This window comes from Panthera onca, chromosome D4 (assembly GCF_046562875.1).
Source record: "Panthera onca isolate mPanOnc1 chromosome D4, mPanOnc1 haplotype 2, whole genome shotgun sequence".
In the NCBI taxonomy this organism is placed as follows: domain Eukaryota; kingdom Metazoa; phylum Chordata; class Mammalia; order Carnivora; family Felidae; genus Panthera; species Panthera onca.
The window spans coordinates 51,155,854-51,177,067 of NC_138351.1; the positions used below are offsets into that span (position 1 = coordinate 51,155,854).

The 21,214-nt window shown below is 38.2% G+C and overlaps 1 protein-coding gene across 1 annotated transcript in view; it reads right to left on the bottom strand.

Moving 5' to 3' along the window:
* Positions 1-927: 927 nt before the first annotated feature.
* LOC132663373 (RNA exonuclease 1 homolog) overlaps positions 928-21,214 on the bottom strand; it is a 42,104-nt gene continuing 21,817 nt past the window's right edge. Inside the window, exons 7-15 of the mRNA XM_060609610.3 lie at positions 18,347-18,409; positions 16,805-16,954; positions 15,188-15,301; positions 12,481-12,554; positions 12,201-12,308; positions 10,810-10,925; positions 5,053-5,191; positions 2,782-2,902; positions 928-1,215 (exon numbers count right to left, since the gene is read on the bottom strand). Of these exons, the coding sequence (XP_060465593.1) occupies positions 1,133-1,215; positions 2,782-2,902; positions 5,053-5,191; positions 10,810-10,925; positions 12,201-12,308; positions 12,481-12,554; positions 15,188-15,301; positions 16,805-16,954; positions 18,347-18,409 (968 nt within the window). The 3' untranslated portion in view covers positions 928-1,132. The remainder of the gene's footprint in view (positions 1,216-2,781; positions 2,903-5,052; positions 5,192-10,809; positions 10,926-12,200; positions 12,309-12,480; positions 12,555-15,187; positions 15,302-16,804; positions 16,955-18,346; positions 18,410-21,214) is intronic.

Consider the following 21,214-nt stretch of genomic DNA (forward strand, 5'->3'; position numbering starts at 1 on the left):
ACAAGGATGATCTGAAAATGTAAATAAGATCTTCACATTTTTCATATGGCTTTGGAACAAATGTTAAGGTTTTTTCCCCCCTGTAATAGTTTGACCTTCTTAATTATGTATTACTTAAATTCATAGTATCCAAAATTTGAATTATTTCATGTCAAGTACATGAAGAGACATGGCGAAGAAGTACTTGCGATAGTAAGAAAAAGATGTTCAATGATAATTATTTGTAACTCAAAATGCCAAGGCAGCAAACCTGAAGTATGTTTGAGGGCCTGTCGTCGCAGGCACTGAGGTCCTTCTGGCACTCAGGTCTCACTACTGATTACTCAGATGCACCTGTATCATCGGCAAAGAAACCTTTGTCATTTTGCAGCATTTTAGCAACATTAATATTGAAGGTTCATCCTTAAGGGTAATCAAACTGAGTTATGTCGTGTAGTTTCCACATCATCAAAAAGCAATTAAGCAAGGAGGAGCTAACTCCTCAAAGGAATTCAGACAATTCCAATAATAGGAACACAGGTTAGAGCATGGTACATTTGGGGGACCCACAGGACACTGCCTTAGAAAAAGGAGTGGTTATGAATTAAAATCAGGTAACATTACAGCAGTTAGAATAAAAACACATAATGCATTAGCCAAAAGACCTAAATCTTTTTGTTAACAGACACTGAAAATTCACGTTTACTTTGTGAGGAAAACCTATTCTACATATATATGAGACCTAAAAAAAGGTCTGTGTATTAGGTAAAGATGGTTTTAGGTATTGAGAGAGAAAAAGAAATGTATGCAACTTCAGACATGACCTTGATGGAAGTCACGGACTCATTGCTTCAACTTGAAACCATTGTTACTCACTATCAATGAAGAGGAACCGAAAATTCAAAACAAACCAACTTTAATTTACCCATTAACCATTCTCCCCTCAGCAATCATAACTTAAGAAATAAACTATGGAAATTTAGCCTTTAAAATGTAATAAATAAACCTCAACAGCGCTTTCCTTTCTCCTCTTTGAAGAAAAAGGTCAAGAAACTTCATGCCATCATAGACCAAACTCTACTGGCAGCAGTAGAGGCCAGAGGGGTCACTGACACAACAAGGCAGGGACTGCAGATCTTGTCAGACAAAATGATTACTTCCTTCCTTTCAGGTCTTCTTTTACCTTCCAGAGGACCAGTTCCATGCAGGCAGTTGCATTGTCAATTGAATTGTGACCTCCAAGTAGTACAGAATATAAAACAATGTGTTAGACAATGACTGTACCCATGATATCACCCACAGCTGTTCTCAAAACAAAGCCTGGAGTTAATGTTTATAAAAAATTAACACTGGTCACTTAGCAAAATGGTATTTTGTTTGCTTTGTAAATGCTATACATAAGTCTAGATTAGCAAACATCTCCCTTTTCCTATGTAGCCTGTCCTCGCATGGTGACTGCTTTGCTGTGACTAGATAGCTCATGGGCGCTCTCTCTCTCTGGAAAGAAGGTCCAGAGGGAAGGTAACAAAGGGGCAGGTATTACAAAAAGAGATCCAGCAAGGAGTAAAAAACAGTCTGTGAGGAGAAGTAGAACTGTCTACACAAAGAATGACCTCAGATACAAGAGTACATGATTTAAAAGAGTGGATGAAATTTACCCAAAATATAAATTCTATAGTTCTGATGAGGATAATAAATGTATGAGATTAAATGAGAAAAATCATACTAGCACTTCTAAAATAGTGGGTGTATTTTTCATTTGTGTTATTCTGAAAAATTCTGAAAAAACAAAACAAAGTATCTGTATTTTTATATAAGCTATTTTTTAAGTGAAATATTTTCATGTGTAAGGCTTAAGATAGATTGCAATAGAACACATTTTATAATAGAATTTTGTAGGAGCTCTTTGAGATGTATTTTTAACAAAGCAGGTAAAGATCCACTTTGAGATTGTATTAGTGTCTCACAAAGAATGAAAGAAAAAGACCATAGGGGTACAATATGTATTTTGTACAATTCATGACATGATCAGAAGGGCTTCCCGTATCTTAGGTATCTTTAGAAACAGCATTGTAACAAATTTTAACATGCTCAGAATTAATTTTCTTACACTTCTGTATTGTACATAAGAGGAAACTATATGGGCATGAAGGTGTCGAGTAACTGACATCTATTCCAAGGCATGCACTGCTCAACTGTGCATACAGCAATGCCACTAACAAGGGAGGTGGTAGCTACACTTGTACACCCAACATTAGACAAGTTAATCATCAGCAAACCCAGAAAATGTTCTGGGAGCAAGATACACTAATTGAGTAGAAGTCAAGTGCATATATAATGATGTATTGAATTTGAGCTATACTTCTTCTAACAACACACCATTTACTCTGGGTGAGATAACCTGAACCCAGTGAATTTCATAACCTCATTTAATGAAAAGCCTATATGAAAAGGGGTACACAGCAAAATTTAGAATGCAATTCGATCTCCACACCAAAAGAAGTTTTATACATGAATTCAAAGGCCAGGCAATTTGACCAACAATTATCTGGCCATCATTTTCTGTATAGCTGCTGTTTTGATGCCTGTGGAAGATCCAGGACTATACCTGGCAGTGGGCATTGGCTTTTTACATGCTTTCACATAAGCAGGTACAAGTCTTTCCACTATAAGAGAGAATCCATGAATAAGAACCTACCTTAAGCATTTCAGAGGGCAGAACTTTTACCATCAATCACATGGTTTGTTTACTTAAGTCAGACGTAGGGTCCTGGTATTTATCATTAGCAAATAGGCTCTTACCATCATCCTGAATAATCCTTTGTAGGTAGTCAGCCACCAGACTCTTAAGGGATCTTTTGTGAGGCAAGCCTAGTCGATGAGGAAACAGAACTGTTGTGTCCACAACTGAAGTGTGAATTAACTGTCAAAAGAAAGAGAAAATCCTATCAGAGATTTTTCCCAATGAGTAACCATATAGATAGCAGCAACAATAATGGTAGCAGCAGAGTTATGCTACAAAAGCAAGTAACATGAAGCAGTTATGATGTAACAGTGACTAAGCATGCTACATGGAATATCCATTACAACTTGCAGAGTAACTCAATGAGGTAGACCTTTTGTCCCTTCTTTACAGTCAAGAAAACTGAAGCTCTGAGAGATTAAGAAGGGAGTTAGTAGAGAACCCAGAAATCAAATCTAAGACTTTGGGAACCACTTTCCTACTGTGAAAGCACCACCAGGGGGCAGCATGAGGGCAGAGAGGGTCCATCAAAGACTGGGGGGAGATGCAAAGCCATGCCCCTACCACCTTGGGACTCAGCTGAGGGGGGCACACCTCAACCTAGCACATGTCCCACCGCAGATTAGTGGTTTACTTGTCTGTGTCCGGGGAGGGGGCATGGACAAGGACTGTGTTCCGTCTAGCTCCAAATTTCCTGTGCTTATACATGTAAGATGGTGAAGAAATTTTTACAGAAGTTTCAGAAAGCAGAAAATAGGATAGATAAAGAGCAGTCAGACAACAGAGCCTAGAAACAGTTTGGATTCATTAGGAGAGTTGCATTTTTTGAAAGGTGCATGCAAGAAGATTAGCCTCAAGAGTAATTTAAAGACCCACTGAAAACTGAGGAATTGGAAATTTAACATTCAGCATGCCTAGAAGCACTTAAATTCTCCTTTAATGTGTCAACTACCAACGAGACACCAGTTCCTGGCTGCAGAGTATTGAGTAAATAAAAGAAGGTGGTGGTGGAAACAGAGACAAACAGGAAAATCCAGGAGTTATCTGGACAGAAGAAACAGACTGAACACAATGAGGAATCATGATGGCTGGAAATTGTGTGGTCTGGGAGACAGGTGCAATAGGATGGCTCCTGAACAGTTTGAGAGGTGAGGTCACTGAGGTGATGGAAGGACATCCCTGGAAAGAGCGTTCTTACAGAAAATTTATGTCCCCACCTCTCTTTCCACACAGCTTGGCAGGGTCTGAGTGGAAGCACATTCCAGTATTATCTGTCACATGCAGAGACAACAATGCTATTTGAGACAAATATCTATTCTTTGAATCCCAGCTTTACATAGAAAAAGGCTGACATTCACCTATGAAATGTAAATGGCCTTACTGGTATTCTTGCACTAAAAAAGAACTAGCCCTTCTTTGCCTGAAGGTAAGTCCTAGGGTGGCTCAAAGTTCTAGAGTCTCCAAAGTTCTAGAGCTGTGCTGTGCCCTCTGATAAGCCACCAGCCACCTGTGGCTATCTAAAAAATTCAAAAATCATTTTCTCAGTCACATTAGACATATTGTAAATGTTCAATAACCAAACGTGGCTACCATCTACCATAGTAGATAGTGAACATATAGAAAGGCCGATTGGATGCCAGTGTTCTAGAACAGGGGTGGCCACCAAACTCTGTCTTTAAGTGCCCAGTTGTGAATGTTTTCAGCTTGGAGACCACACGGTCTCTGCTACAACTATTTAGCAGTGCTACTGTAGCATGAAAGCAGCTACAGAAGATACAGAAGTGAATGGGAGCAGTGGGTCTAACAACAATATTTGCAAAAACTAGGTGGCCAGCATGGGCCATAGTGTTCTGACTCCTGTTCTAGAACACACAGCAAAGAACAGATAATTTTAACCTGAAGTATATTACAGGGGAGATTTTCAAGTAGATCATGCCAAAAAAAATGAACATGACATTTGATTTTGAGTGTACCTATAAACCTACCTGAATTAATATGAAAAAGTGTCTCTAAGGATGTGAATAAAATAAACTGTTAGATAAACTTAGTCTTCCCCATTTGAGTATTAAAGACAATTATTAAAGAGGATGTTAAACAATGATTTTGGTTTTATCATAATTAATGGACTTTCTGATCTGGATGAACCAAATGACTTTAGCTGTCTTATATTGTAGCTTCTGGTTTATAATAGTTGGACTATGTTATCAACATGGACAGCAGTTATTTTCTTCTTAGTTAATGGGGCAAATCAACAATCACTGATAACAATGATAATGACTATCATCTTAACACATACTGTTTTGTAAAAGTATAAGCCTGTATTTCTTTACCTTAAGAGCATAAAGACTGTTTTCAAAGCTGTGTCCAATTAAGACAGTGTCAGCACTGAACAGGTTCAACAGGATGGCTTGGACATCACGGATTGAAGTTTTGATGTTCTTCAGGTCCTCTTCGACCACACCAGAAAACCTGCCCCAATAAGACACATAATGCATAGAAGTAACTTACTGGATTTCATCAGGTATGGTTAGAACACATTACTGACCCAATGTGAGAAACATTCACTGAACAAAACAAAGATCTGACTTATGACCATCAGCTGCCCCTTCACTAGGTTATATTTGTAACCTAGTAAAATTTATAATACGGATTAATTTATGTAAGGCTGGGAAGGCAGGAGGCATTCCAAGTTCACAGGGTTCCTTTGAACGCTCCTCTTTGTAGAAGCTCAGTTTCATCCATTACAATTTATTTAAGTAACCTATCTCCCATTAAAGTAAGCCTAAAAAAGCTGCTGTGGAAAGCAATATGGAGGGTCCTCAAAAAATTAAAAGTAGAAATACCATATGATCCAATAATTCCACTACTGGTTATTTACCCAAAGAAACCAACAACACTAATTTAAAAAGCTATATACACCACTATGTTTATTAAAGGATTATCTACAATAGCCAAGACATGGAAGTAATCTAAGTGTCCATTGATAGCTAAATGGATAAAGATGTGATACCGCTCACCCTACACACAGGAATAGTATGCAGCATTAAAAAAGAATGAGATCTTGCCATATGTGGCAACATGGATGGACCTAGAGGGTATTATGCTAAATGAAATAAGTCAGTCTGAGATTTCACTCACATGTGGAAACTAAAGAACAATCGAAAAGCAGAATCAGACCAAATTGATGGTTGCCAGAGGGAACGGGGATAGGAAGATGGGAAAAATGTCAGAGGGAAATGGGAGAAACAGACTTGTAGTTATGGAATGACTAAGTCATGGAGATGAAAAGTATATCATAGGGAATAGAGTCAATGATATTGTAATAGCATTGTATGGTGATAGATGCTAGCTACACTTGTGAGCATAGTATCACGTACAGAGATGTTGAATCACAATGTTTTACACCAGAAGCTAATGTAACACTGCATGTCAAATATACTCAAATAATAAAAACATAAAGCCTATAAATGAAATATGGGTAGCATAGGAGAGCAAATGGAGTCCTAGGTAGAGTCTAGATAACCTATGCTTGAATTAGTCTATGACTCTGCTATTTACTTCCTCCACAGATTCTCAGAAAATTACTTAACCTTCTGGGCTCAGTCTTATCTGTAGAGTCACTTACCAATCTTAATGGCTTATAAGGACCCAATGAAATACATAAAAAAAATTAAAAAACCAAAAAACCAAAAAACCTACCCTAGTGGCTTTCATGAAGCATTTTCTAGATAACTGTCCAGAAACATGGCTACTGCTATGCTGTACTGCAATTTAGGAGAAAAGCAAATGATAAAAATACTGGGAAGGTATTTTGAACTTAAACTTTATATTGACATTATGGTCTCCTGTCAAAAACAAAACATACCTGGCTCCACTTTTATTTAATATAGTATTGGAAGTTTTAGAGCAATGAGGCAGGAAAAAGAAATCAAAGGCATCCAAATTGGAAAGTAAAGTCAAACTGTCACTATTTGCAGATGACATGATTTTCTATATAGAAAATATAAAGACTCAACAAAAAACTGATAGACTAAATGAGTTCAGTAAATTTCCTGGGTACAAAAATCAATATACAAAAATCTGCATTTTTTACACTAACAATGAAATTTCATAAATAAAATCCCATTTATAAGCATCACAAAGAATAAAATACCTAGGAATAACTTTAATAAAGGAGGTAAAAGACCTGTACACTGAAAACTAAGACACTGATGAAAGAAATTGAAGAGGACAACAGTATATGGAAAGGTATTCCATGCTCATGGATTGGAAGAATATCGTTCATATTTCCATACCACCCAAAGCAGTCTACAGATTCAATGTAATCCCTATCAAAATTCCAATGGCATTTTTCACAGAAATAGAACAATTTTAAAATTTTTATGGAACCACAAAAAATCCTGAATAGCTAAAGCAATCTTGAAAAAGAACAACAAAGTTAGAGGCAACACACTTCCTGATTTCAAAGAGTATTACAAAGTTATAGTAATCAAAGCAGTTTAGTACTGATCAAGAGACAAAGGCAGAGATCAATGGAACAGAATAAAGCCCAGAAATAAACCCATGTACATACGGTTAAATAATACATAACAAAAAAGGAATGAATATCCAATGGAGAAAAGTTAGTTTCTTCAATATATGGTGCTGAGAAAACTGGACAGCCACATGCAAAAGAATTAAAGTGTATTATTATCTTGTACCATACTCAAAAATTAAAAAGTTATCAACTATAAGTCCAGCAACCACAAAACTCCTAGAAGAGAACAGGCAAAAAGCTCCATGACATTGGCTTCAGAATTTTTTTTTTTGGCTCTGACTCCAAAGCAATGGCAACAATAGCAAAAATAAACAAATGGGACTATATGAAACTAAAAGGCTTCTGCACAGTAGAAGATACCATCAACAAAATAACATACTGAATGGGAAAAGGTATTTGCACATCATTTATCCAGTAAGGAGTTAATAGCTAACCAAGAAATAGATAGAATTCATACAACTCAACAAAAAATCCCAAACAATCCAATTAAAATTAGGCATAGGATCTGAATAGACATTTCTGCAAAGATATACAGATGGCCAATAGGCACATGAAAGGATGTTCAATACCACTAATCATCAGGGAAATGCAAATCAAAACCACCATGAGATATTGCCTCAGACTTATTAGAATGGCTATTGTCAAAAAGATAACAGGTATTGGTGAAGATATGGAGAAAAGGGAACATTCATTCACTGTTGGTGGGAATATAAATTGTATGGCCACTATGAAAAATATGGAGCATCCTCAAAAAATTAAAAATAAAACTACCATACCATACAATTAGTGCAACTAATTACACTTCTGGGTATTTATCTGAAGAATAAGAAAAGATGTACATACTCCAATGTTTATTGCAGCATTATTTTCAATAGCCAAGATACGGAAACAACCTAAGTATTCGTTGATGGATTAACTGATAAGATGATGTGGTATATGCAATGGGATACCACTTTGCTCTAAAAATGAATGAAATTGGGGCACCTGGGGGGCTCAGTCAGTTGAGCATCCGACTTCGGCTTGGGTCATGATCTTGCAGTTGACAAGTTCAAGCCCCTCATTGGACTCTGTGCTGACAGCTCAGAACCTGGAGCCTGCTTCGGATTCTGTGTCTCCCTCTCTCTCTGCCCCTCCCCCACTCATGCTTTGTCTCTCAAGGATAAATAAATGTTTAAAAAAATTAAAAATTAAAATGAATGGAATCTTGCCATGTGTGACAACATGGATGAACCTAGATGGTATTAGGCTAAGTGAAATAAGTCAGAGAAAGACAAACACCATATGATTTCACTTATAAATGGACTCTTAAAGGCTAAACAAATGAACAAACAAAACTCATAGAGAACAGAATTGTGGTTTCCAGAGGGGAAGGTGGTAGGAAGTAGAAAAAACAGATTACGCAGATCAAGAGGTACACATTTCCACTTATAAATCAAAGGGATGTCATGTACAGCATTGGGACTACAATCATCAATACTGTGTTGTAAATTTCAAAGCTGCTAACAAAGTAAATCTTAAAAGTTCTGACAAGAGTTTTAAACTCTGTACAGTGACAGATGGTAACTAGTCTTATTGTGGTGAACATTTCACATGTATACAAATGACAAATCATTATGCCGTACACCTTAAACTGATAATGTGTGCTAATTATACTTTCAGAGTTAAAAAAAAAAAAAAAAAGATACCTGAATCCATCATCAAGTCATCAAGCTTAGGGAATGTGATAATTAATCAAATATTTGGACGAAGAGGAAGTTATCAAGGGGTACTTGGGTTTATTTTAAAAACGTTTTTAAAAAATGCAAGGCATTGAATGCATTTGAAGTTGTTTTGAGACTCCATAATTATTTATAATGCAGACCCTTCAGTTACCATTTTGTCACTATGAATACCAATAACTACCCAAGTACTTCCTGACCTGTTCCAAAAAGCAGGTAGGAAAGATTCCATTAAGGCCATGGAAGAATAAGTACCAATAAAAGTATGATAACTGTAAGTATTTTACAATTCTGTTTGCCAATATACCCCAATACAGCTGGAAACAACAACAACAACAGTAAAATAGGGCTATTAGGATATGGCCAAAATGAGTAGGAAAAAAAATCCAATGAGGTCAGGAGAAAGATTAGTATACAAAATATATTTTCTGATCATAACTTTTCCTGAGTTTTGTGCATACAACCATTTTTATGAACTGTGAGGGACTTTATATTAAAAAATGTTTATTAGAATTATCTATAAATATTCTCAAAATTCATCAAAACAACTTTTAACTTACATGACCACTTTGCTTGTGTTCTAAAATGATGGACATATACACATTATATGACACACATACTTTATATATAATATATATAAGATTTTTTACTATATACACTATTACAATTATATTATGTATACTATATAAATTCTATATAGTATATATATATATATGATATATATACTCTGTGTATAAATAAGTCCTATTTGTTTAGATATCTAAACAAAGCATATATATACTCACACATATAAATAAGTAATTTTAAGTAGTATTGGAGAATTTGTTAAAATTGAATAAATATAATCCCACCAATAATAAACACTTCTTATTCTAAAGTGAATTCAGATCAGTGCCTTCTATTTTATTTTTAAATATACAAATATGTCATTTTATATGGCTTATAAGCCTTAAGGAAACCTAAATTTAACTGATCAATCATATCACTGGTGTTTCATCTGAGGTTTATAAAAATTAAAGATGCATCTATATTGTACAATTTCAAGTTAGCATTGAGTTTGGGTCAGAAATAGGTCATACTTTAATAATAATGATTATTAGGAGAATCTGCCCTGAACTATTACTTTGCAAACCATATCAAAGCCATGTATACTCAGGGACATGTCTATAAGATTGCAGATATTTTATCTAATGACAATTTTTACCTAATGGAAGAAGATAACATGGTATTTTCAAAAGGAACTGATTAATGATTTAACAAATGAATGAATAAGAAAATCTATTCACTATTTGTGTTTCTCTCACCTCCTAACTACCACTCCAACTTGTCAACATTCAACAGGGCTGAAGCTTTGTCTCTTATTTAGGGTTGTAACCTGAGATCTAACACAGTGTCTGTACAATTTTATCAAGTACTTAATAAAATATGAATGTTCTTGAACAAATCAATGAATTAAAGGAAAATAGCATAACTCATGCTCTAACACTAAATGAATACAAGTACAAAGCTAAAATGCACATAAACTACATGTTGAATATTCTACAGTCTCAAAAACCAATACTTTTATGTGGATCCTGAGAAACTTAACAGAAGACCATGGGGGAGGAGAAGGAAAAAAAAAAAAAAGTTAGAGAGGGAGGGAGCCAAACCATAACAGACTCTTAAAAACTGAGAATAAACTGAGGGTTGAAGGGGGGTGGGAGAGGGGAAAGTGGGTGATGGGCATTGAGGAGGGCACCTTTTGGGATGAGCACTAGGTGTTGTATGGAAACCAATTTGGCAATAAATTTCATATTTAAAAAAAAAAACCAACCCTTTTATATGACCCGTACCTAGTGTTATAGTCAATTACTTCTTCATCTGGTTTCACAAATGTAGCATAGACCACCTGAAGGCTGGAATCAACCACCGTCACTTGTGTAAGTTCCAAACCTTTGGCTGTGTAGCACTATCAAGGGGGAAATATTAAACTCATATATCATATTGAGTAAACATATTTTAACATCTAAGATATCTTAAAGGAGTATTTCTAACTAGAACATACAATTTAATCATATTATTCAGATTTACTAACAAAAGCCAGTCAGTGGATCTGACAGTCTTGTAAAAGATGTTCCAAGCTTTAATTTTTTTCCTTAATGTTAGTAATATTTCTGCTAGGAACATAATTTCATTTTCTGGGCTTAGTCTTTACAATTGCTTTCATTAGAGATCAGTGCTATCCAGGAGAGCCTTCTGTGATGATGAAATGTTCTACTGCTGTGCTGTCTAATATGGCAGCTACTAGCCACAGGTGGCTACTCAGTATGCGAAATATGACTAGTGTGACTGAGAACTTGAGTGTTATTATATTGGCTAATGCAGTTATAGATCTTGTTGAATGAAAAAAAGGAAAACTTTACCATAAATATCAATGTGGCACTGGAGAGGACAACATGCTAATATTTGATTTTAAAGCCTGAAGCAGCCTGAATTGTTTCCAGTTGAAGACCTAAGCTGGAAACTGAACAATGTCCTTCTCTATTTATTGTAATTCACTCTAAAATCCGCTCTCCAAATAGAATAGAGGGAATAAAAACTTTATGTCTTGGTAGAGACAACCGTTCATGTGATGTTTGACACGTCCCATGTACATTCCCTTATTTTAGTGTATCTGATTCTTACTGTTACCGTGGAACGATTATTAACCCCATACTTGACAGAGTAAAACATCCACTATACCTGCTCCAGGGTGACAGGAGGGAAGCAGTGAAGCTTCCCAGGTCATACGATTCAGTTCTGTTTGTTCCCTACTTTCTCGTATTGATTCTCAGACAAAGAAAAATCGCCATAAATATTTTGCTGCCTCTATAAACAATAGTTTCTGAAAATTCGTTCAAGTTTTTATGCTGATGCTGGGGATAACAGTATTATTTGTAACATTTTCCACCTGCACAATTTCAGCAATTTGAGCAGGAGAAGCACCACTGGTGACAGATTAAGAAAAATTAATAAATAAAAAGAGACCCACGGACCAGTTCCTGGCCTCATTTCTTACTAAGTACAGGAATTCCCCCAAGTCACCTCTCCTGCACTTCAGTTGCTTCTGAAGATCGGTGAATTACACGCAGAATTATGTGGCCTCAAGAGAAAGCCCAGCCAAGTGATGTTACACACACCGTGCCAAGTGCTCCACAAGGATTCGGTTGTAATTACTGCAGTAAGAGAGAAAACACGGACGTACCACCTCACAGTTCACAGCAAATACACCATGATTGCCGTCGGGGGGCGGAGACTTGACAAAAGTCTTCACAAAGCCCTCTAGGTTTTCCTTTTGGTCATGAACGTGAAGCTGAAATAAACATTGCCAAATAAATTACCGGCTATTTCTGCAAGCACCGTTAAGCTCATAAAAATTTCACCAACTAAAAATTAGCTTAATTAACCCTTTCAAATTCTTTCACATCTCTGGAGGCAGCAGCTGTGGTTCTGAAACAAGCAGCGGTCTGGGTGACAAGCCCTACCTTGGCGACCTGACACCCGGCAGAGCCAAGGACACCTTCACAACAGCTGTACCGTGTTTCTGAGCCACCGAGGACTGCAAACCAATCAAAAAATAAAAATCAAATCAGGCAAACTTTATAAGGCAGAGTGGCTCACTCCCAGAGCATGTGTCTTATCTTACCCTCCAAGACCTGTAAGGACACTGTGCAAGTACTTGATGTTACTCCTCCCCGTAGTCATGTTTTTGGATATTCATAATGAACAGAAAAAACCAACTCCTGGAACAGAGTTCTTGTGGGTTGCACTTTGAAGGTGAATTACAGTTACCAATGTCCTGAACACCTTCCACCCCCTTACTTCTCTTATTTCGCCCTGATCCCTCAGCTCTCCTCTGGCATCACCCCCTTATTCTGCTTGGACTTAACCTCAAGTATGTTTTCAACATCTTCCCCACTCCCTGACCTTTTTTTCCCCACTCTCTGACCTTTTTACTCTGGCTGAGGGGCTCCAAGTACCACATTCTCCCTTCCTATGTCTGAGTTGTTGATCTGATCCAAGAAACATCACCCAGTTATGTAGACTGAGACCACGACGCAGATGTCACCTCCAGCCTTGGCTGGACCTACCAAATCCTGATGCCCTCTTCTTCTGTATCTTTGCCCAAGTACTATGTACATTTTCACAGCTATAATCCCAAATCTTCCTATCTCTTACCCCAATCCCATAATCCAGCTCATCTGTTCCTGTATCCACCTTAGCCCTTCTTCACTCTGGCCCAAGGTAATGTTCTCCCAACTCTTCCTATTACTTCCTTCTGTCTATAGTGGGTTCTGCATCAGTTTTCCTATAAAATGGGCTAGAATGATCTCCTTAAAGCACACATATTCATTATATCACTTTCCTCAAGTCATTCCCTTGTTTATTACTGATCAAATGCAAATTTTCTCAGGCTGGTGCTGAAGGCTCATGCTTAATCAGTCTTACATTACTCATCCAATCTTGACATCCCACAGCTTTCTCTTACCTTCTCCTGTGATAAGTAAAGAAAGCAGAGAACCAGTATTAACAGAACATCTGTTATAAGCCAGGACTTTGACATGTCAGCTCACTCAATCGCCACATAAAGCTCATTCTATGAAGGTGGAAACAAATGCTCAGAGAGCTTAAGTGACTTGCCCAAGGTCTCAGGGAAAGTTGATGTCAAAAGAGCCCCAAATCTCAGGTCTGACAGTTCCAATGTCCTTGTTCTGTTCATTATGCTGTATGGTCTGGTTAGCCCCTCTGGTCTATCTGCTACACTTACTCCTCTTCAGTACCTTCCCTTCTTTGTTCTACTCCTTCTGGAATTCATAGTCCCTCCACCTTCCAAAACTAAGCCCTCCGTGCTCTCAACACTCAGGCCAAAGTTACCTGATTATTTATCCATGTATTGATTCTGTCATTCAATCACACCCATTGTTCTCTTCTATTTTCTCCCGGCTTTATCTTTTTCATACTATTTATTACAATATCATTCACATTCATATCCATCTCTGCATCAATAGGTCATCTGTCCACCCATCTCTCCAAATGTTTATTGACAGTCTATATGTATTAGGTACTAGGCTAAGTGCTGGGGAGAACATAGGGAGAAAAAAAAAAAAGAATAGATGGTGGTCCTTCCAAAAGCTCACAGTCTTTTGGAGATGGCAGATAAACTAGTAGATCCTTACAAAATGTAGTTAAGTGCTATGAAAGGAAGAGGCAGGATAGAAGAAGGCAGACCTATTTCAGACGGTGGGGTTGAGAAAGGACCTTGTGGAGGTACTACTGAAGCAGAGATACAAAGGATAAAAAGGAAACAGCCATGACAAAAGCAGAGAGAATAATGGGTAAGAAGGCTCTGGACAGGGGGTCAGTGTGGTGTGAAATTAACAATGGACAGGGGAGAAAATGGGGGGCAGAGACCAAGTCAGGCAGGGTCAGCAAGGTAACCAAAGGGTTTTAATCGAAGCAGGGCAGAGACAGGACCAGATATGTGATGTAAAAAATTACTCTCGAGTTTCTGGGGTGAAAAATAGACTGGGGGGGCGTGGGTAGAGACAGAAAAGGGTACAGTAGACTGGGCAGGACACTGCAGCAATTGGGGGACTGAGATAGGGGTGATTTGGACCCAGACAGTGGCAGTAGAGGTAGAGAAGGGACAGGCTCAGACTACATTACTGAGGGATAATACCTAAGACATACACACTGCTAAGACGAAAAGGTGCGAAGACGAATGACAGCACCCAGGTATTTGGTTTGAATAGGAAAAAAAACCCAGCTGAGTGGATTGTAGCAAATTTATGGTGTTGCAGGCAAGATGGGGGCTGGTGGGGAAAGGAATCAACAGTTCATCTTCATTCAGGGCAGGGGTGGGGGTGGGGGCGGCAAGGAATGGAAGCTATTAACAAAGAAATGATTCTAATGCTGGCAGGTGCAAAGCAGGTGACATCAGGAGGCAGTTGACTGCTGTGAGGTCTTCCCGCACCCCTGTCACAGCCTGGGACTCCCCGCACCAGTGGGCCACAAGGGTAGCGAGTGGTGGTCAGAAGTAGGTGCTTGTAATTCAAACTTCAGATTTGGTAGTTTCTCTCGACTGGACTGCACCTGACAAATACAGTGAACTGAATACTTTATCGCACTTTTCTCTGAACAGCTCTGGCACTGGCTTGTCAAATAAATGAAGCAGAACTACCAAATACTTGCCTTTCTGAGTCAGCACTCGGCCAAAGTGGTAGTAGCATTCTTCTACCCTACTGTGTTTGCCTGCGGGAGTCACACCATATATTTTCCCACAACGACAACAGATCTTCCTAGAAGCTGAAACAAAATATGAAATTATTCATGAATACTTGGGGAGAAAAGACAAATGAACCGAAATGCAGGGAATTAACTGCCTTTGCATTCTTGATCACGCATGGATTACATGCCCAGGGTTGACTGTGACATAACACGGAACTTAGCAGGATTACCCAAAGCAATACTTGTAGGTGACCGGCTCCCGGCACCAGGGGTGCCCGTCTTCCAACAGGCATCCTGTCTGCCTCCAGATTCAGCCTAATGCCAGATAATTGTGGTTTTAGAGCCATAATTTGACTGTAGCCAACTTGATTAATTATCTACTTTTAGTACATAGTAACTCCTGAAATAGGACATACGTCTACCTTATTATCCCCTTTAAACATAGAGGGGCCTGCATGCTTATTAAGTCATTGAGAGTAGATCTGGGCTTTTCACTAGACCCATTTGTGAACATTGGTTTTCAGTGATAATCCTCAAATTGGTTCTGATGATGATGGCAACTCTTAGTTGCAGTCTATTATGAGCCTCTGAGGCAGGTACTGTGCCGAGCACTTCGCATGCATTCCTGTAACTGATTCTCACAACGACCTGAGGGGGTAGCTGTATGATCCAGATTTGGGAAAACCAAGGCTGGAGGGAAAACCAACAACCAAATGCAGGTTTCCCTTCCTCCTTCAGAGCCTCTGTCCTTAACTGGGTCAAGGGTTGAAAAAAAAAAAAAAAAGGTAACTCAAATGGCAAAGACAATAATGAGAAAAATTCTAAAGATACAAAAGATAAATATTTTCTAGTCATTGAAAAAAATATTTTTAAATGTTTATTTATTTTGAGAGAGCAAGTGAGAGAGCACGAGCAGGGGAGGAGCAGAGAGAGGGAGAGAGTGAATCCCAAGCAGGGTCTGCACTGTCAGTGAGGAGCCCGATGGGAGGGCTCGATCCCATGAACCATGAAACTATAACCTGAGCTGAAACCAAGAGTCAGATGCTTAACTCACTGAGCCACCCAGGCACCCAGAAAAATATTTCTAAAATTCCATTTCCAACTCCAATGGACTTAAGGTTTGACAGCTGGGATATTAAATATTCTCTCTTTCTTCTTGGTGGAAGGAATGAATTTTAACTATGCCTAGTATTTAGAGAAAATGTAAAATAGTAACACTAATTGTAAATCTTTTTAGTAAGAATTTCTAATTAAAGGATAGGAAGTATTCAAAACTGACACTGCATATGAATAGTTGGTAGGAGTAGGGACTCCAGAATCAGACTCCTTGGGTTCAAATCCTGGCTCTCCTACTTATTTTCAGAGTGACCTTTGACAAGTCATTTGACCTCTGTGAGCTTCAATTTCCTCATTTGTGTGAATGGAGGTAATACTAGTACTTACCTGAAATGATTATTAATATTTAATAAATAAAGAAAATAAACTTCTAAGACAATGGAAATGAAGTGGAAAGGGAAATAATCCTTTTAGTGTTCCAGCCTTAGCATGTAGCAAGGATCATTTTCAGTCCCATACACTTACTGTCATTTAGAAGAGCTTTGGTCATGCCCGGGTTTAAAAGAATACTTCCTGGTTTTTCAGGGCTGGGTTGTGGATAGTCATTTTCATGTAACTGTTCTTCTGTTAGAAGGTAGTCTTGCAGATGTCTGTAGAGAACAATTCCTGTGAGTGCTAAGAAAAAAAGAAGTGTGGTTCAATAAAATTTAAATAACATGTTTTAAGGTAGTGGTAAGGTTAGAGTCTACTAACCCTTTCAGATATGAAAAGCTCAAATGCTGATTAACATTAAGTAAGGAAGTAGTCTAAAAAAACCAAAGTCTTCATATCTTTTGACCTATAGATATGTAGATACTGATTGCTCTCTGCATCATCTGAGGTCCTATACTTTGGCTAAGAGAAGGGGAAGTAAGAATCCCATCAGTAATAGCCAGTGCATATTAAGCATGCCAAAAACTATCGTCAGGACTTTGAACTTTATATTAACCCAGAAGTGAAAACCTATTGACCTCATTTTTACAGACAAAGAAAATGAGGCTCAGAGAAATGAGGGCACATGACCAAGGTTACACAGCACAGTTAATACAAAAACTCAGGTCTTCTGACTCCAAATCATGCTTATTGATTCTTAATAAACACTGAGATAAGCAGAGTACAGAAGCTTACAAGCAGGAAACATGGTAACTCTCACAAGGTCAAAATGCTCAAGTTCAAGGATCTCTTTCCAACATCACTAACCCTAACCCCTCACATGAATGGATTCCTAAAATTTCTCCTAAGGTGTTATTTAAAATTCTGGCAGAATTTGCTACACTATCTTTGGCAAACCCTTTTGTACAAAAAAGAATTCTTCTGTGTGAGAAATATTAGGAGATTCTAGAAGCACCTGCTTTGTTTCAGACAAGTACTTAGAGGACAAGACAGGTGCTACCATCTGGTTTTATTCAAAATACGACCAAAATCAAGTAACACTTTTTCTTTAGCTTTTTGATCCTGGGAGTTTGTTACAAATGCAGACTTGGAGGCTGTTCCCAGACATCCTGAATCAGAATCTGCACTTTAACAAGATTTCCAGGTCATTCCATGCATGTTAAGTTTGAGAAGCACTACTCTCACTGACTGGATAAATATTAAGTATCCCCTCCCACCACTCTTCAAAAAGGAGGCTGAGAATTCAAATACTGCCTAAGTAGAGCCCATTTTTTCATCTATTTATACTAATTTTTAAAAAGGCTATTAAATATTCAGTCTGCAGATGATCCTTCATAAACACAATAGTTTATTTATTCATTTATTTTCATGCCCATTCTCTGAAAGAGAGAACGAGTGGGGGAGGGGAGAGACACAGAATCTGAAGCAGGCTCCAGGCTCTGAGCTTTCAGCACAGAGCCTGACATAGGACTTGAACTCACAAACTGTGAGATAATGACCTGAGCTGAAATTGGACGCTTAACTGACTGAGCCACCCAGGCGCCCCAACACAATAGTTTACTAATTGCATCACACCACATTTACTTCTCCTTTAAGGTAACAAGGACAGGTCTGTCAACATTGCACCAAACTTACCACTTTTCTTTTCATTCTTTTTCAATCCAGTTGTTTTATCGTTGTTATTGCTTCCAGGGACACCTAAAACATACAAGAACTCTTCTTCTGAGACAATGAATTATTTTTGTCTGCTTTATAAAAAAATATAAAACATGAGAAAGGTCTAGAGCGCAGTGAAGTCTTTATTTTTACCTTAAAATAGGCACCCAACATGGGAGACCAAACTACTTCATAACCAATGCTAAGTTGGGAAAAATGGTAATTTATGAAATAATTAGATCAGGACTTCGTATTTTCTAAAGCTACTATATTCTGTGTATTGGTTAGAGTATGTTTAAATAAGAGCCAATGAGTTTTACATCATTACTGACTATAACTCTCACAATTTGCAAACCATTTCCATTTCATTGCAAATATCCAAATGTGTACTTAGACTTCTATGTTCAATATCTTTATGCTGTATTTAATACGAAGAGAAGGGGGGGTAGTGAGAATACCATGAAAATACTAAAACAAGAGACCCTGTATATTTTATTTTGTTATTATTTCAATTTTTATTTTATTAGTTTTTTTTGTTCTACTTCCAGTGTAGTTAGCATAGTGTTTTATTAGTTTCAGGTGTACAATATAGTGATTCAACAATTCCATACATCTCCCAGTGCTCATTGCGATAAGTGTATTCTTAATCCCCCTCGCCAGTTTATCCCATCCCCCACTCTCTTCCCCTCTGGTATCCATCAGTTTGTTCTCTATAGTTAAAAGTCTGTTTTTTGATTTGTCTTTTTTTTCTTTGTTCTTTTTTTCCATGTTTCTTTTAATGTTTATTCTTGAGAGGGAGAGAGAGGGAGAGAGAGGGAGAGAGAGGGAGAGAGAGAGAGAGAGAGAGAAGAGAACATGAGCGGGGGAGGGGCACAGAGAGAGGGAGACACAGAATCTGAAGCAGGCTCCAGGCTCTGAGCTGTCAGCACAGAGATGAACTGCAAGATCATGACCTAAGCAGAAGTTGGACGCTTAACCAACTAAGCCACCCAGGTGTCCCTCATTTGTTCTGTTTCTTAATTTACCCATGAGTGAGATCATATGGTGTCTTTCTTTGACTTACTGTGCTTGGCATTATATACTCTAGATCCATCTTTGTTGCAAATGGCAAGCAAGATTTCATTCTTTTATATGGCTGAGTAATATTCCATTGTGTGTATATGTATGTGTATATATATGTATAGACACACCTCTATCTATATACATCTTCTTTATCCATCATCTACTGATGGACACTTGGGCTGCCTCCATAATTTGGCTGTTGTAAATAATGCTGCAATAAACACAGGTGTGCATACAGCCTTCTGAATTAGTGTTTTCATATTCTTTGGGTAAATAAATACCCAGTAGTGGGATTACTGGGTCACATGGTAGTTCTATTTTTAAGTTTTTGAGGACCGTCCACACTGCTGTCCACAGAGGCTGTACCAGTTCACACACACCACATCCTCACCAACACTTGTTTCTTGTGTTGTTGATTGTAACCACTCTGTCAGGTGTGAGGTGATATCTCATTGTGGTTTTGATTTTATTTCCCTGAAGATGAGTGATGTTGAACATCTTTTCATGTGTCTATTGGCCATCTATAGGTCTCCTTTCAAGAAATGTCTGTTCTTGAGACCTTGTATATTGTAACACAGGTATTCAAGTCTATTTCAAGTGCTGTACATATAAAAATGCCATAGGAGCGCCTGGGTGGCTCATTTAGTTGAACATCTGACTCTTGATTCTGGCTCAGGTCATGATCCCAGGGTTATGGGATCAAGCCCCGTGTCAGGCTCCACACTGAGTGTGGAACATGCTTAAGATTCTCTCTCTCCCCCTCTGCCTCTCTCCCCTGCTCATGCTCTTTACTATAAAATTTAACATTAAAAAAAATGGTTTAAATGCCATAAAGAAATTATCAAGTTTTTATATTCTTGAAATTAAAATAGCATTTCTAAGCATGACACAAAACCCAGAAACCAAAAAGCAAGACATTAATTACACTTTATTTATATATATATTTTTAAATGTTTATTTATTTTTGACAGAGAGAGAGAGAGACAGAGACAAAGCATGAGCAGGGGAAGGGCAGAGAGAGGAAACACAGAATCCAAAGCAGGTTCCAGGTTCTGAGCTGTCAGCACAGAGGATGATGTGGGGCTCAAACCCACAAATCGGAGATCATGACCTGAGCCGAAGTCAGATGCTTAACCGACTGAGCCATGCAGGTGCCCCTAACTGCACTTCTAAAATAGCTTCTAGGGGTACCTACGTGGCTCAGATGGTTAAATGTCTGACCCTTGATTTGCCTTAGGACATGATCTCGCGGTTCATGGGATAGAGCCCTGCACCAGGATTCTGTCTTCCTCTCTCTGCTCCTCCCCTGCTTGCATGCACATGCACACGTGCTCTCTCTCTCTCAAAACAAACATTAAAAAAGAGAAAAAAGTAGGGGCGCCTGGGTGGCTCAGTCGGTTAAGCGTCCGACTTCGGCTCAGGTCATGATCTCGCGGTCTGTGAGTTCAAGCCCCACGTCGGGCTCTATGCTGACAGCTCAGAGCCTGGAGCCTGTTTCGGATTCTGTGTCTCCCTCTCTCTGACCCTCCCCCGTTCATGCTTTGTCTCTCTCTGTCTCAAAAATAAAAACGTTAAAAAATTAAAAAAAAAAAAAGAGAAAAAAGTAAAAGTGAAAAGCTTTATTATTACAAACTTCACAAATAAGGCTGAAGTACCAGTGAGTGACAAACTGAGGAAAACATTTGAAGCCCATTAAAAGGGGATATGCAAAAGGTTGTTGCAGATGAATAGGCTGATAATAAAAGGGGACAGAAAGATGCAAAAAGGCAATTTAAATTGAGATAG